Source organism: Oncorhynchus gorbuscha, linkage group LG06 (assembly GCF_021184085.1).
Source record: "Oncorhynchus gorbuscha isolate QuinsamMale2020 ecotype Even-year linkage group LG06, OgorEven_v1.0, whole genome shotgun sequence".
Classification (NCBI taxonomy): domain Eukaryota; kingdom Metazoa; phylum Chordata; class Actinopteri; order Salmoniformes; family Salmonidae; genus Oncorhynchus; species Oncorhynchus gorbuscha.
This window is the reverse complement of record NC_060178.1, coordinates 45,353,164-45,369,768: the sequence shown is the minus strand read 5'-3', so window position 1 is coordinate 45,369,768 and position 16,605 is coordinate 45,353,164. Positions and strand designations below refer to the sequence as shown.

General features: G+C 45.8%; 1 protein-coding gene across 1 annotated transcript in view; it reads left to right on the top strand.

The window, feature by feature from the left end:
- The window catches only part of LOC124038016 (cilia- and flagella-associated protein 57-like), a 32,757-nt gene that overhangs the window by 5,778 nt on the left and 10,374 nt on the right, over positions 1-16,605 (top strand). The window contains exons 10-14 of the mRNA XM_046353375.1: positions 4,301-4,474; positions 11,231-11,392; positions 11,698-11,853; positions 13,900-13,993; positions 14,219-14,409. Coding sequence (XP_046209331.1) covers positions 4,301-4,474; positions 11,231-11,392; positions 11,698-11,853; positions 13,900-13,993; positions 14,219-14,409 — 777 coding nt within the window. The remainder of the gene's footprint in view (positions 1-4,300; positions 4,475-11,230; positions 11,393-11,697; positions 11,854-13,899; positions 13,994-14,218; positions 14,410-16,605) is intronic.

The window sequence follows — 16,605 nt, the reverse complement described above, 5'->3', positions numbered from 1 at the left end:
CTAGGCTGGGTTACTGTAAAGCTTCTCTTGACAACTGCTGATGTAAAACATTAGATTTAAATTGATTTGAAATGTCAGATACTCGGACAACTGCGTATTAGTTTTGAGATATAGTCAGTTATAATGATGCTATAAAATTATATCAGGTTTGTCTTGTAATCAAATCAACAACAAAAACAACAAAAATTTCACATGCGCCGAATACAACAGGTGTAGTAGACCTTACCGTGAAATGCTGAATACAACAGGTGTAGTAGACCTTACCGTGAAATGCCGAATACAACAGGTGTAGTAGACCTTACCGTGAAATGCCGAATACAACAGGTGTAGTAGACCTTACCGTGAAATGCCGAATACAACAGGTGTAGTAGACCTTACCGTGAAATGCCGAATACAACAGGTGTAGTAGACCTTACCGTGAAATGCCGAATACAACAGGTGTAGTAGACCTTACCGTGAAATGCCGAATACAACAGGTGTAGTAGACCTTACCGTGAAATGCCGAATACAACAGGTGTAGTAGACCTTACCGTGATACAAACAGGTGTAGTAGACCTTACCGTGAAATGCCGAATACAACAGGTGTAGTAGACCTTACCGTGAAATGCCGAATACAACAGGTGTAGTAGACCTTACCGTGAAATGCTGAATACAACAGGTGTAGTAGACCTTACCGTGAAATGCCGAATACAACAGGTGTAGTAGACCTTACCGTGAAATGCCGAATACAACAGGTGTAGTAGACCTTACCGTGAAATGCCGAATACAACAGGTGTAGTAGACCTTACCGTGAAATGCCGAATACAACAGGTGTAGTAGACCTTACCGTGAAATGCCGAATACAACAGGTGTAGTAGACCTTACCGTGAAATGCCGAATACAACAGGTGTAGTAGACCTTACCGTGAAATGCCGAATACAACAGGTGTAGTAGACCTTACCGTGAAATGCCGAATACAACAGGTGTAGTAGACCTTACCGTGAAATGCCGAATACAACAGGTGTAGTAGACCTTACCGTGAAATGCCGAATACAACAGGTGTAGTAGACCTTACCGTGAAATGCCGAATACAACAGGTGTAGTAGACCTTACAACAGTGAAATGCCGAATACAACAGGTGTAGTAGACCTTACCGTGAAATGCTGAATACAACAGGTGTAGTAGACCTTACCGTGAAATGCCGAATACAACAGGTGTAGTAGACCTTACCGTGAAATGCCGAATACAACAGGTGTAGTAGACCTTACCGTGAAATGCTGAATACAACAGGTGTAGTAGACCTTACCGTGAAATGCCGAATACAACAGGTGTAGTAGACCTTACCGTGTAATGCTGAATACAACAGGTGTAGTAGACCTTACCGTGAAATGCTGAATACAACAGGTGTAGGAGACCTTACCGTGAAATGCTGAATACAACAGGTGTAGTAGACCTTACCGTGAAATGCTGAATACAACAGGTGTAGTAGACCTTACCGTGAAATGCTGAATACAACAGGTGTAGTAGACCTTACCATGAAATGCTGAATACAACAGGTGTAGTAGACCTTACCGTGAAATGCTGAATACAACAGGTGTAGTAGACCTTACCGTGAAATGCTGAATACAACAGGTGTAGTAGACCTTACCGTGAAATGCTGAATACAACAGGTGTAGTAGACCTTACCGTGAAATGCTGAATACAACAGGTGTAGTAGACCTTACAGTGAAATGCTGAATACAACAGGTGTAGTAGACCTTACCGTGAAATGCTGAATACAACAGGTGTAGTAGACCTTACAGTGAAATGCTGAATACAACAGGTGTAGTAGACCTTACCGTGAAATGCCGAATACAACAGGTGTAGTAGACCTTACAGTGAAATGCTGAATACAACAGGTGTAGTAGACCTTACCGTGAAATGCCGAATACAACAGGTGTAGTAGACCTTACCGTGAAATGCCGAATACAACAGGTGTAGTAGACCTTACCGTGAAATGCTGAATACAACAGGTGTAGTAGACCTTACCGTGAAATGCTGAATACAACAGGTGTAGTAGACCTTACCATGAAATGCCGAATACAACAGGTGTAGTAGACCTTACCGTGAAATGCTGAATACAACAGGTGTAGTAGACCTTACCGTGAAATGCTGAATACAACAGGTGTAGTAGACCTTACCGTGAAATGCTGAATACAACAGGTGTAGTAGACCTTACCGTGAAATGCTGAATACAACAGGTGTAGTAGACCTTACAGTGAAATGCTGAATACAACAGGTGTAGTAGACCTTACAGTGAAATGCCGAATACAACAGGTGTAGTAGACCTTACAGTGAAATGCCGAATACAACAGGTGTAGTAGACCTTACCGTGAAATGCTTAATACAACAGGTGTAGTAGACCTTACAGTGAAATGCTGAATACAACAGGTGTAGTAGACCTTACCGTGAAATGCTGAATACAACAGGTGTAGTAGACCTTACAGTGAAATGCTGAATACAACAGGTGTAGTAGACCTTACAGTGAAATGCTGAATACAACAGGTGTAGTAGACCTTACCGTGAAATGCTGAATACGACAGGTGTAGTAGACCTTACAGTGAAATGCTTACTTACAAGCCCTTATCCAACAATGCAGTTCAAGAAACAGAGTTAAGAAAATATTTATTAAATAACCTAAAGTAAAAAAAAATATAAAAAATAAAGAATTAACACAAGAAAATTACATAACAATAACAAGGCTATATACTGGGGGTACCGGTACCGAGTCAATGTGCGGGGGTACAGGTTAGTCGAGGTCATTTGTAAAGTGACTGTGTAGATAATAAACAGCGAGTAGCAGCAGTGTAAAAACAAAGGTGTGGGGGGGGGGGGGGGGTTGTCAATGTAAATTGTCTGGTGGCCATTTGATGAATTGTTCAGCAGTCTTATGGCTTGGGGGTAGAAGCTGTTAAGGAGCCTTTTGCTCCTAGACTTGGCGCTTCGGTACCGCTTGCCGGGACTGGAGTCTTTGACATTTTTTGAGACCTTTCTCTGACACCACCAGGTATATAGGTCCTGGATGTCTGTAGCGCCTTTACGGTCAGATGCCAAGCAGTTGCCATACCAGGCGGTGATGCAACAGGATTCTCTCGATGGTGCAGCTGTAGAACATTTTGAGGATCTGGCTATAATAATAGCTACAAGATGGTTTTAATAATTGAGGGGTGCAGTTAGAACTTATTAGACAGTTCTAAAGTATCTTCTTATTCTTAGTGCGCAGAAGTTTCCTTCGAGAGCGGTACTATGCTGACTGTTTTGAGTTCATATCTTATTTCCCTTAACTCTTCATCACATTTTTTGGGATGGTGTCAGTTTCCAGCTGTGTGAAGTGAAGTTCTGAAAGGGAAATAAATAGTGTTTCCCTCTCCGTCATAATGACTGGGGCCAGAGAGTTGACGGCCGTCTTTCTGACAGTCTGTGAAACTAATCAGGAAAGAGGATACAGTCCGTCAGATAGAGGCCCTTTGAGTTATTCTGGGCTGCCGGAGCTTGGAGAGAAGAACCCACAACAATCATAAACATCTCAATTTGGAAGAGTTTTATCCAGTCCTGGATAGATCAGTGGTTTTGTTGGATGTTGGATGTTTGATGCCTTCATCCTTCCCCATTAGGCTATTTGCATTCCAAGTGTTGGTGAAGTAAACAACTTTCACTGACAGAATATCCACTTCAATAAATGAGTCCCTCGGGGTAACTTAGTTCTACTTAAAAAATGTACATGTACACTCCTGGGTGAGGCTGGCATAATAACGCTAATGTTATTCATGAATGTTAACAACACTTTACCTCTGCTGCATTTGTTTCTCGCCATCCCTTGATAGTACCCTTTATATGGTAGCCTTTATATGGTACCCTTTATATGGTAGCCTTTATATGGTAGCCTTTATATGGTAGTCTTTATATGGTAGCCTTTATATGGTAGTCTTTATATTGTAGCCTTTATATGGTACCCTTTATATGGTAGTCTTTATATGGTAGCCTTTATATGGTAGTCTTTATATGGTAGCCTTTATATGGTAGCCTTTATATGGTAGTCTTTATATTGTAGCCTTTATATGGTAGTCTTTATATGGTAGTCTTTATATGGTAGTCTTTATATGGTAGTCCTCTATATGGTAGCCTTTATATGGTAGTCCTCTATATGGTAGTCTTTATATGGTAGCCTTTATATGGGCTTTTCCTGGTTAAATAAAGGTTAAATAAATAAAACATTGGTAGCCTTTATATGCACATCCACTGTGTCCTCATCCCCTGGCTGTCCCTTCTCTCTCTCTGTCAGATCCTACGTGAAGTGCCCGCTGAAGATGTGGCTTACACCACCATCGCTATGTCCCGTTCTGGGCGCACGCTCTTCACTGGGACCTCCATCGGAACCATCAGGGCCATCAAGTACCCCCTGTCCACCCAGAAGGACTGGATCGAGTACCAGGCCCACTCTTCACCTGTCACAAAGGTAAGACTTGCAATACCTTCACAAAACAGTAAAATACTGTGCATTGCAATGGAACACTACACAACGCATCACAATTTGAGCGATTACTGTGTAATGAACCACAACAACAGAAAAACCGACACAACCTGTTTTACAAGCATTTCGCTACACCCGCAAATACATCTGCTAAATATGTGTATGTGACCAATAACATCTGCTAAATAGGTGTATGTGACCAATAAAATTTGACTTGATTTGATTTTTGATGACGCGCTGAATTCAAGATTGATGGCAAAGGCCATTGATTTGAGTGCATTCGGGAAAGTATTCAGACGCCTTGACTTTGTCCACATTTTGTTACATTACAGCCTTATTCTAAAAATGATTCTAATAGTTTTTCCCTCATCAATCTACACACAATACCCCATAATGACATAGCAAAAACAGTTTTTTTGTATAAAAAAATGTAACACTGAAATATCACAGTTACATAAGTATTCAGACCCTTTACTCAGTACTTTGTTGAAACACCTTTAGCAGCGATTCCAGCCTTGAGTCTTCTTGGGTATGACCCTACAAGCTTGGCACACCTGTATTTAGCGAGTTTCTCCCATTCTTCTCTGCAGATCCTCTCAAGCTCTGTCAGGTTGGATGGGGCACGTAACGACACAGCAATTTTCAGGTCTTTCCAGAAATGTTCGAACGGGTTCAAGTCCGGGCTCTAGCTGGGCCAGTCAAGGACATTCAGAGACTTGTCCCGAAGCCACTCCTGCGTTGTCTTGGCTGTGTGCTTAGGGTCATTGCCCTGTTGGAAGGTGAACCTTCACTCCAGTCTGAGGTCCTGAGTGCTCTGGAGCAGGTTTTCATCAAAGATCTCTCTGAACTTAGCTCTGTTCATCTTTCCCTCGATCCTGACTAGTCTCCCAGTCCCTGCCGCTGAAAAACATCCCCACAGCATGATGCTGCCACCACCATGCTTCACCCTAGGGATGGTGCCAGGTTTCCTCCAGATGTGACGCTTGGCATTCAGTTCAAAGAGTTCAGTCTTGGTTTCATCAGACCAGAGGATCTTGTTTCTCACGGTCTAAGAGTCTTTAGGTGCCTTTTGGCAAACTCTAAGCGGGCTGTCATGTACATTTTCCTGAGGAGTGGCTTCCATCTGGCTACTCTATCATAAAGACCTGATTGGTGGAGTGCTGCAGAGATGGTTGTCCTTCTGGAAGGTTCTCCCATCTTCACAGAGGAACTCTGGAGCTCTGTCAGAGTGACCATCTGGTTCCTGGTCACCTCCCTGACCAAGGCACTTCTTTCCCGATTGCTCAGTTTGGCCGGGTGGCCAGCTCTAGGATGAGTCTTGGTGGTTCCAAACTTCTTCCATTTAAGTATGATGGAGGCCACTGTGTTCTTGGGGACCTTCAATGCTGTAAAAATGTTTTGGTACCCTTCCCCAGATCTGTGCCTCGAAACAATCCTGTCTCTGAGCTCCATGGACAATTACTTCAACCTCATGGCTTGGTTTTTGCTCTGACATGCACTGTCAACTGTGGGACCTTATATAGACAGATGTGTGCCTTTTCCAAATATTGTCAAATCAATTGAATTTACTACAGGTGGACTTCAATCAAGTTGTAGAAACATCTTTAGGATGATCAATGGAAACAAGATGCACCTGAGCTCAATTTCAGTTTTTTATTATTTCTAATCGCCTTTTGCTTTGTCATAATGAGGTATTGTGTGTAGATTGACGAGGAAAAGTTTTATTTAGTCCATTTAAGAATAAGGCTGTAACGTAACATAATGTGGAAAAAGTCAAGGTGTCTGAATACTTTCCGAATGCACTGAACGGAGGTGTTGAAGTGTGTGTCCTCTCTGTGTTCAGATGGTGTCATGTTTGTCATTTATTATCATGTCTTGTCCCTGTGCTCCCCATTCTATTCGTTTCCCTCTGCTGGTCTTATTTGGTTCTTTCCCTCCTTCTATCCCTCTCTCTCCCCCTCCCTCTCTCACTCTCTCGCTCTCTCTTCTCTCTATCGTTCCGTTCCTGCTCCCAGCTGTTCCTATTCCCCTAATCATCATTTAGTCTTCCCACACCTGTTCCCGATCCTTTCCCCTGATTAGAGTCCCTATTTATTCCTTTGTGTTCCGTTCCTGTCCCGTCGGTTCCTTGTTTAGTATTCACCATGCTGTGATTGCGTTTCGCCCTGTCCTGTCGTGTTTTTGCTGTGATTGTGTATCGCCCTGTCCTGTCGTGTTTTTGCCTTCATCAGATGCTGCGTGTGAGCAGGTGTCTCTGTCTACTACGGCCTGCGCCTACCCTCGACCTGCAGTCTGTGGCCGCTTCTCCAGTTATTCCCCTCTACAGACTAGAGGATTTCTGTTATTCCCTGTTTGGACTTAAATAAACTCTGTTTCTGTTAAGTCGCTTTTGGGTCCTCTTTCACCTGCATGACAGAAGGAACCGACCAAGGAATGGACCCAGCGACTTCAGACGCTTTGTTACACTGCCGTCAAGATCCAAGAGCCATGCTCGGCAGACACGAGCAGGAATTGTCTGCTGCTCGCCATGCCGTGGAGAGCCTGGCCGCTCAGGTTTCCGACCTCTCTGGACAGTTCCAGAGTCTACGTCTCGTGCCACCTGTTACTTCCTGGCCTGCCGAGCCTCCAGAACCTAGGGTTAATAACCCACCTTGCTACTCCGGGCAGCCCACTGAGTGCCGCTCCTTTCTCACGCAGTGTGAGATTGTGTTCTCTCTCCAACCCAACACATACTCTAGAGAGAGCTCGGGTTGCTTACGTCATTTCACTCCTTACTGGCCGGGCTCGAGAATGGGGCACAGCTATCTGGGAGGCAAGGGCTGATTGCTCTAACAAGTTCCAGAACTTTAAAGAGGAGATGATTCGGGTTTTTGACCGTTCAGTTTTTGGTAGGGAGGCTTCTAGGGCCCTGGCTTCCTTATGCCAAGGTGAACGGTCCATAACGGATTATTCTATTGAGTTTCGCACTCTTGCTGCCTCTAGTGAGTGGAACGAGCCGGCGCTGCTCGCTCGTTTTCTGGAGGGACTCCACGCAGTGGTTAAGGATGAGATTCTCTCCCGGGAGGTTCCTTCAGATGTGGACTCTTTGATTGCTCTCGCCATCCGCATAGAACGACGGGTAGATCTTCGTCACCGGGCTCGTGGAAGAGAGCTCGCTTCAACTATTATTGTCCCTTGCTGGTGTTTCCCTGCTCCGCATGATGCAACCATCTCCCTCCTCTGGCTTTGAGACTGAGCCCATGCAGCTGGGAGGGATTCGCATCTCGACTAAGGAGAGGGAACGGAGGATCACCAACCGCCTGTGCCTCTATTGCGGAGTTGCTGGACATTTTGTTAATTCATGTCCAGTAAGAGGCCAGAGCCCATCAGTAAGCGGAGGGCTACTGGTGAGCGCTACTACTCAGGTCTCTTCATCTAGATCTTGTACTACTATGTCGGTCCATCTACGCTGGACCGGTTCGGGTGCTACATGCAGTGCCTTGATTGACTCTGGGGCTGAGGGTTGTTTCATGGACGAAGCATGGGTTCGGAAACATAACATTCCTTTCAGACCGTTAGACAAGCCTACGCCCATGTTTGCCTTAGATGGTAGTCATCTTCCCAGTATCAAGTTTGAGACACTACCTTTAACTCTCACAGTATCTGGTAACCACAGTGAGACTATTTCTTTTTGATTTTCCGTTCACCGTTTACACCTGTTGTTTTGGGTCATCCCTGGCTAGTATGTCATAATCCTTCTATTAATTGGTCTAGTAATTCTATCCTATCCTGGAACGTTTCTTGTCATGTGAAGTGTTTAATGTCTGCCATCCCTCCCGTTTCTTCTGTCCCTACTTCTCAGGAGGAACCTGGCGATTTGACAGGAGTGCCGGAGGAATATCATGATCTGCGCACGGTCTTCAGTCGGTCCCGAGCCAACTCCCTTCCTCCTCACCGGTCGTATGATTGTAGTATTGATCTCCTTCCGGGGACCACTCCTCCTCGAGGTAGACTATACTCTCTGTCGGCTCCCGAACGTAAGGCTCTCGAGGATTATTTGTCTGTGTCTCTTGACGCCGGTACCATAGTGCCTTCTTCTTCTCCGGCCGGGGCGGGGTTCTTTTTGTTAAGAAGAAGGACGGTACTCTGCGCCCTGCGTGGATTATCGAGGGCTGAATGACATAACGGTCAAGAATCGTTATCCGTTCCCCTTATGTCATCAGCCTTCAATGATTGAGATTCTGCAGGGAGCCAGGTGCTTTACTAAGTTGGACCTTCGTAACGCTTACCATCTCGTGCGCATCAGAGAGGGGGACGAGTGGAAAACGGCGTTTAACACTCCGTTAGGGCATTTTGAGTACCGGGTTCTGCCGTTCGGTCTCGCCAATGCGCCAGCTGTTTTTCAGGCATTAGTTAATGATGTTCTGAGAGACATGCTGAACATTTTTGTTTTTGTCTATCTTGACGATATCCTGATTTTTTCTCCGTCACTGAGATTCATGTTCAGCACGTTCGACGTGTTCTACAGCGCCTTTTAGAGAATTGTCTCTACGTAAAGGCTGAGAAGTGCTCTTTTCATGTCTCCTCCGTTACTTTTCTCGGTTCCGTTATTTCCGCTGAAGGCATTCAGATGGATTCCGCTAAGGTCCAAGCTGTCAGTGATTGGCCCGTTCCAAGGTCACGTGTCGAGTTGCAGCGCTTTTTAGGTTTCGCTAATTTCTATCGGCGTTTCATTCGTAATTTCGGTCAAGTTGCTGCTCCTCTCACAGCTCTTACTTCTGTCAAGACGTGTTTTAAGTGGTCCGGTTCCGCCCAGGGAGCTTTTGATCTTCTAAAAGAACGTTTTACGTCCGCTCCTATCCTCGTTACTTCTGACGTCACTAGACAATTCATTGTCGAGGTTGACGCTTCAGAGGTAGGCGTGGGAGCCATTCTATCCCAGCGCTTCCAGTCTGACGATAAGGTTCATCCTTGCGCTTATTTTTCTCATCGCCTGTCGCCATCTGAGCGCAACTATGATGTGGGTAACCGTGAACTGCTCGCCATCCGCTTAGCCCTAGGCGAATGGCGACAGTGGTTGGAGGGGGCGACCGTTCCTTTTGTCGTTTGGACAGACCATAAGAACCTTGAGTACATCCGTTCTGCCAAACGACTTAATGCCCGTCAAGCTCGTTGGGCGTTGTTTTTCGCTCGTTTGGAATTTGTGATTTCTTACCGTCCGGGTAGCAAGAACACCAAGCCTGATGCCTTATCCCGTCTGTTTAGTTCTTCTGTGGCTTCTACTGATCCCGAGGGGATTCTTCCTTATGGGCGTGTTGTCGGGTTAACAGTCTGGGGAATTAAAAGACAGGTTAAGCAAGCACTCACGCACACTGCGTCCCCCGCGCTTGTCCTAGTAACCTCCTTTTCGTTCCTGTTTCCACTCGTCTGGCTGTTCTTCAGTGGGCTCACTCTGCCAAGTTAGCTGGTCATCCCGGTGTTCGAGGCACTCTTGCGTCTATTCGCCAGCGCTTTTGGTGGCCGACTCAGGAGCGTGACACGCGCCGTTTCGTGGCTGCTTGTTCGGACTGCGCGCAGACTAAGTCGGGTAACTCTCCTCCTGCCGGTCGTCTCAGACCGCTCCCCATTCCTTCTCGACCATGGTCTCACATTGCCTTAGGCTTCATTACCGGTCTGCCTTTGTCTGCGGGGAAGACTGTGAGAGCCGCCAATAAACGCAGGATTAAGAGTCCAAGGTATTGTTGCGGCCAGAGAGTGTGGCTTTCCACTCGCAACCTTCCTCTTACGACAGCTTCTCGTAAGTTGACTCCGAACGAGTTCATTGGTCCGTTCCGTGTCTCCCAGGTCGTCAATCCTGTTGTGCGATATTCTTCCGCGACATCTTCGTCAGTCCATCCTGTCTTCCATGTCTCCTGTGTTAAGCCCTTTCTTCGCACCCCCAGTTCGTCTTCCCTCCCCCCTCCCGTCCTTGTCGAGGCGCACCTATTTACAAGGTACATAAGATCATGGACATGCGTTCTCGGGACGGGGTCACCAATACTTAGTGGATTGGGAGGGTTACGGTCCTGAGGAGAGGAGTTGGGTTCCGTTCGGGACGTGCTGGACCGTTCACTCATCGATGATTTCCTCCGTTGCCGCCAGGATTCCTCCTCGAGTGTGCCAGGAGGCGCTCGGTGAGTGGGGGGTACTGTCATGTTTTCATTTATTATCATGTCTTGTCCCTGTGCTCCCCATTCTATTCGTTTCCCTCTGCTGGTCTTATTTGGTTCTTTCCCTCCTTCTATCCCTCTCTCTCCCCCTCCCTCTCTCACTCTCTCGCTCTCTCTTCTCTCAAAAGTATCGTTCCACCTGCTCCCAGCTGTTCCTATTCCCCTAATCATCATTTAGTCTTCCCACACCTGTTCCCGATCCTTTCCCCTGATTAGAGTCCCTATTTATTCCTTTGTGTTCCGTTCCTGTCCCGTCGGTTCCTTGTTTAGTATTCACCATGCTGTGATTGCGTTTCGCCCTGTCCTGTCGTGTTTTTGCTGTGATTGTGTATCGCCCTGTCCTGTCGTGTTTTTGCCTTCATCAGATGCTGCGTGTGAGCAGGTGTCTCTGTCTACTACGGCCTGCGCCACCCGATCTCTACCTGCAGTCTGTGGCCGCTTCTCCAGTTATTCCCCTCTACAGACTAGAGGATTTCTGTTATTCCCTGTTTGGACTTAAATAAACTCTGTTTCTGTTAAGTCGCTTTTGGGTCCTCTTTCACCTGCATGACAGATGGTGATCACTTTTGATGACCAGTACCTACTGACGGTTTCTGAGGATGGCTGTCTGCTCATCTGGAAGATCATAGACAAGGAGGGCCGCGGCCTGAAGAGAGACAAGGAGATCTCCTATGCTGAGGAGATCCTCATCACCAAGTCAGACCTGGAGGAGAAGGTAGCCCACCATGGGGATTTTTGTAGCATTACACTGACTTGATACATGGGTTGGGTGTGTTCCATTATTGTAGGTTTGCGAGGGCCATGGTCACTCCTACTCTAACCTGATTAATCACATTATCCCTGTCCTCCTGTCCTCTCGTCCTCTCCTCTTCCTCCCCCTCTCCTCCCCTGCTCTCATGCCTCCTTTTCTCTCTTCTCCCACTCACTTCACTTCACTTCACTGCTACTACTCTTCTTCTCTCTCTCTACCTTGTCCCTCGCTCATTCTCTCCCTCACTACCTCCTCTCCTCCTATGACAGAACCAGGTGATGTTAGAGCTGAAGACACGTGTGGAGGAGCTGAAGATGGAGAATGAGTACCAGCTCCGTCTGAAGGACATGAACTACAACGAAAAGACCAAGGAGCTGTCAACTACGTTTGTTCGGCAGATGGAGTCACTCAAGACCAACATACAGGTGAGACAGACAGGGCTTCAAACATAATCAGTTACCTACCTCAAGCAACTTAACTAAATAAAGTACTTCATTTTAATAAGTGACCGACATGAAACAAACAAGGACAGCGTCTGGACAGGGGAAACATAACTAAAGTAATGCTGACTCAGCGATCAAACTGAGAAACAGGCAGATATAGGAGGTGGCATTCAACAAAGTAACGGCGTACAGATGAGTCCAAAGAAGTGCTGATGCGCGTAACGATGGTGACAGGTGTGCCCTCGAGCGCCAGGGAGGGAGAGCAGGCATGATAGTACTCATCAATTTGATTCAATTCATTTAGTAAATTAGAGTAATGAAGCTACATTTAGATGGTAAATAAGCTCTGAGATAAACACTAATATGGTATGAACTAGTATGGGAGACCGGGGGCAATTGTAAAAGGGACCTTGAATTTCTCCAAACAGAAACAAGTGATGAAACTCTCTCAGCACATGCCCATTTAGGTTCTCTCCCTCACTATTTGCAGGTGAAAGTAGTTTTTACGACTGCTGCATTTTTCTTATACTGTCTTGAGCATTAATGTTCAAGAATTCAAACTATCGTCATTTTCATCACTATATGTTGGCTAAACATTGAAATATTTGACATGTCACTATTGTTGTCCCTTGCTGGGCACATGAGATTTTGTCATTGCTACTGGGTTGGTGGCAATTGTAATGCAGTGTTAAAATAAACCCTAGCCAAGCAGCCAATGATGAAACAAAGTTATATTAACTTTAGGATTGTACGAATTACACATTAATTATATGTGACGATCGTCTGAAGAAGTAGACCAAAGTGTTCATGATCTTCAATACTCAGAACACCAAACAAAAACATGGCGGCTCCAGGCCATGGATCATCACTGGAGGCTTCGTGCCATGGATCATCACTGGAGGCTTCGTGCCATGGATCATCACTGGAGGCTTTCGTGCCATGGATCATCACTGGAGGCTTCGTGCCATGGTTCAACACTGGAGGCGTCGGGCCATGGATCATCACTGGAGGCTTTGTGCCATGGATCATCACTGGAGGCTTCGGGCCATGGATCATCACTGGAGGCGTCGGGCCATGGATCATCACTGAAGGCGTCGGGCCATGGATCTTGTTGGGGGATAGGGTTTTAGATTTGCTAACTTCAAATTAATGACTCGGGACGTCGGTTTTGATAAGAAAACTTCTTTTAGTAAGAATACTTGTTTACGTTACATTTAACAACAATGGTTTTGGTACATAGCAATGCAGGTAAGATGCTGTCGGAAAGTCAGCCACAATCATCAAACACCTGCACATAATTGGCACGTTATCACTCATTCCTCTCGCAAGGCATTCTGGGACTTGCAGTAAAAAGCATAATTCAACACAACCCAATACAATTACATATGCAAATAAATCTAAAGAAATATCTTTACAGATACAGCTCAAAGAATAAACTTAAACATTAACTCTAACACATTAAAGTTACAACATAGGGTTCTACCTAGAACATAGGGTTCTACCTTTAACATCCTAAGGGACCGTTTTTGGAGGATAATTCTTTGTAAGGCAAGAAGGGTTCTACATAGAATCATATATCATATTTCACAGCATGCGCTAATGAAGGGTGGTTTTCAGAATAGTTTGTTTAAATATCTATGTTTTTCCATGTACAATGATTGGTTGATTATAAAGAACATTCTAGGTAGAACCTTCTGCAAATGGTTCTACCTAGCAGCAAAAAGGAACAAAACGAAGAACCATTTATGGTTCTACTTAGCACCTTTTTTTCTAAGCGTGTAGCTCAGTATAATACTTTTAACACGGTTTAACTTTCAAAAGTGTTCTACTCTCATTATGGTATGCACTGAGTGTACTTTGCCTTGTAAGAGTCGGCCTTGATAAGAGCTACTGCTAGATCGATACATGGAAATGAGAATTGAAAGTGGCTCTGGCTGGGCTGGCGTAAGGTGAACACCTCAGTGAGGTGCATGTGCAGAGATATCCCTCTCCACCATTCTTCATCCCTCTGTCCATCTCTCCCGTCAGATCCTGAAGACAGAGAGAGACAATATGGAGGTAGCTAATCAGGAGACCATGTTCGAGGTCATGGAGAAACACTCCAAAGAGCTGCAGGATATGGGTACGTTCTGTTCTATTCTGTTCTATTCTATGCTATTCTCAGTTCTTGTCCATCTTTCAGAAGAAAACAAAAGTGACCTTTAAGTTTGTAGTTAAGAGACTTGAATGAGACTTGAATGACTCCCATTGCAGTGTGTACATTGACAGCAGCACATGATGGCATTGACTGTCTTTGATCCAGGGTCCTCATTGGATATCCTCTCTGTCTCTCTCTGCGTTCCCCTAGAATCGGCCAACAGTCAGAAGCTGATGCTGGAATATGAGAAGTACCAGGAGCTGCAGTTCAAGTCTCAGCAGATGCAGCAGGACTACGAAAAGCAGCTGCAGCAGATGGACGAGAGCAAGACTGCTGCCCTGGAGGAGCTCACCCTCTACTACGAGGGAAAGATGCAGGAGAAACTACTGGTGCTGGAGCAGGTACTGGATACTAGGATGTCAAGGGGTTGTATGGGGACGTTTGGAGGTGGGATTTGCAGCTTTATATAGAGTCCTCACAGATAGGGTCCTGTTTTTTCCCCTCACCAGGAATAACCTGGGGTTAGCGCCCAGAGTTCTCCCTGGTCAGATCATGTGGTCCGGAAAAACTCCTGGCCCAATACATCCCCCCCCACCCAATACATTCCCCCCACCCACTTCACCCCCCCACCCAATACATTCCCCCACCCAATACACCCCCCACCCAATACATTCCCCCCACCCACTTCACCCCCCCACCCAATACATTCCCAGAAACGTTTGTAAAAAGTCTGATGGCAAACCATGAATACCAGGGAGACCAGAGGAGATCTGTATAATTGCAGTGGACAGTTCCTGCAGAGTAATGTCCGAGTCCTAAGCAGCTCTCTGCTCAGGGCCCAGTTTAGGAAGTCCTGTAGAGTCACAGTCTTCCGCCCTGTAGAGAGCAGAATAGAAATCCCCGGCATGGATTTGCGCTGAGATACCGACCACTCTAGATTAAAAAAGAAAGCGCAAAGAGCGGCCATATCCCCGAGAGAGAGTAGCAAAACGAGACTTCTCATGTAAGAATGACCCCAGTATTTCCCCAGTAAAGTTATGTCTAGAACAGAGCCATTCTGAGTGAGCAGTTTCAGTTCAATAGTTTATATTCTGCTCAAGTACTCTTGACAGTTTCATCCTTCATCCCTTGTGGCTCAGTTGGTAGAGCACAGCGCTTGCAACGCCAGGGTTGTCGGTTCAATTCCCACGGGGGGGTATAGAAATGTATGGCCTCACTCTTTACTGTAAGTCGCTCTGGATAAAAGCATCTGCTGAAATTGACAAAAAAATATTACAAAAAAAAAATCTAAATAGTACATGGAGAAGTATACTGTTGATGTAACATAATTGGGCCTTCCCAACCTTCCACCATTGACCCTAAGTTCCCCTTTGTAGCTCTCCACAGGGCCTGCATAATCACCTTAATATTTAACTCTGTAGAGAGAGAGAGAGATTTGCTACCTCTTTCGCCTTCCCTTTTTCTTTCTCGATCACATTTTGCTTTTTAAATACAGAGCGACGAACTGTTAGTGCGTTCATCTTAAGATACACCACATGACCAAAAGTATGTGCACACCTGCTCGTCAAAACATCTCTTTCCAAAATGATGGGCATTAATATGGAGATTGTCCCCTCCTTTGCTGCTATAACAGCCTCCACTCTTCTGGGAAGCATGTCAACTAGATGTTGGAATACTGCAGCGGGGGCTTGCTTCCATTCAGCTACAAGATCATTAGTGAGGTCGGGCACTGATTGTCGGGCGATTAGGTCTGGCTTGTAGTCGGCGTTCCAATTCATCCCAAAGGTGTTCGATGGGGTTGTGGTCAGGGCTATGTGCAGGCCAGTCTTCCACACCGATCTCTACAAACCATTTCTGTATGGACCTCGCTTTGTGCATGGGGGCATTGTCATGTTTAAACAGGAAAGGGCCTTTCCCAAACTGTTGCCACATAGTTGGAAGCACAGAACCGTTGAATGTCATTGTATGCTGTAGCATTAAGATTTCCATTCACTGGAACTAAAACAGCCACAGACCATTATTCCTCCTCCACCAAACTTTACAGTTGGTACTATGCATTAGGGCAAATAGCGTTCTCCTGGCATCTGCCAAACCCAGATTCACCCATCGGACTGCCAGAAGGTTCATCACTGCAGATGCATCACTGCAGAGAACGCGTTTCCACTGCTCCAGAGTCTAATGGAGGTGAGCTTCACACCACTCCAGCCAACGCTTGGCATTGCGCATGGTGATCTTAGGGTTGTGTGAGGCTGCTCGGCCATGGGAACCCATTTCATGAAGCTCCCGACAAACAGTTGTTGTGCTGATGTTGCTTCCAGGGGCAGTTTTGAACTCGGTAGAGAGTGTTGCAACCAAGGACAGACGAGCTACACGCTACACACTACACGCTTCAGCACTCAGCGGTCCCATCCTGTGAGCTTGTGTTACCATTTCGCTTCGTTTCTCCTAGATGTTTCCACTTCACAATAACAGCTCTAGCAGGGCAGAAATTTGACAAACTGACTTGTTGGAAAGGTGGCATCCTATGACGGTGCCACGTTGAAATTCACTGAGCTCTTCAGTAAGACCATTCTACTGCCACTGTTTGTCTATGGAGA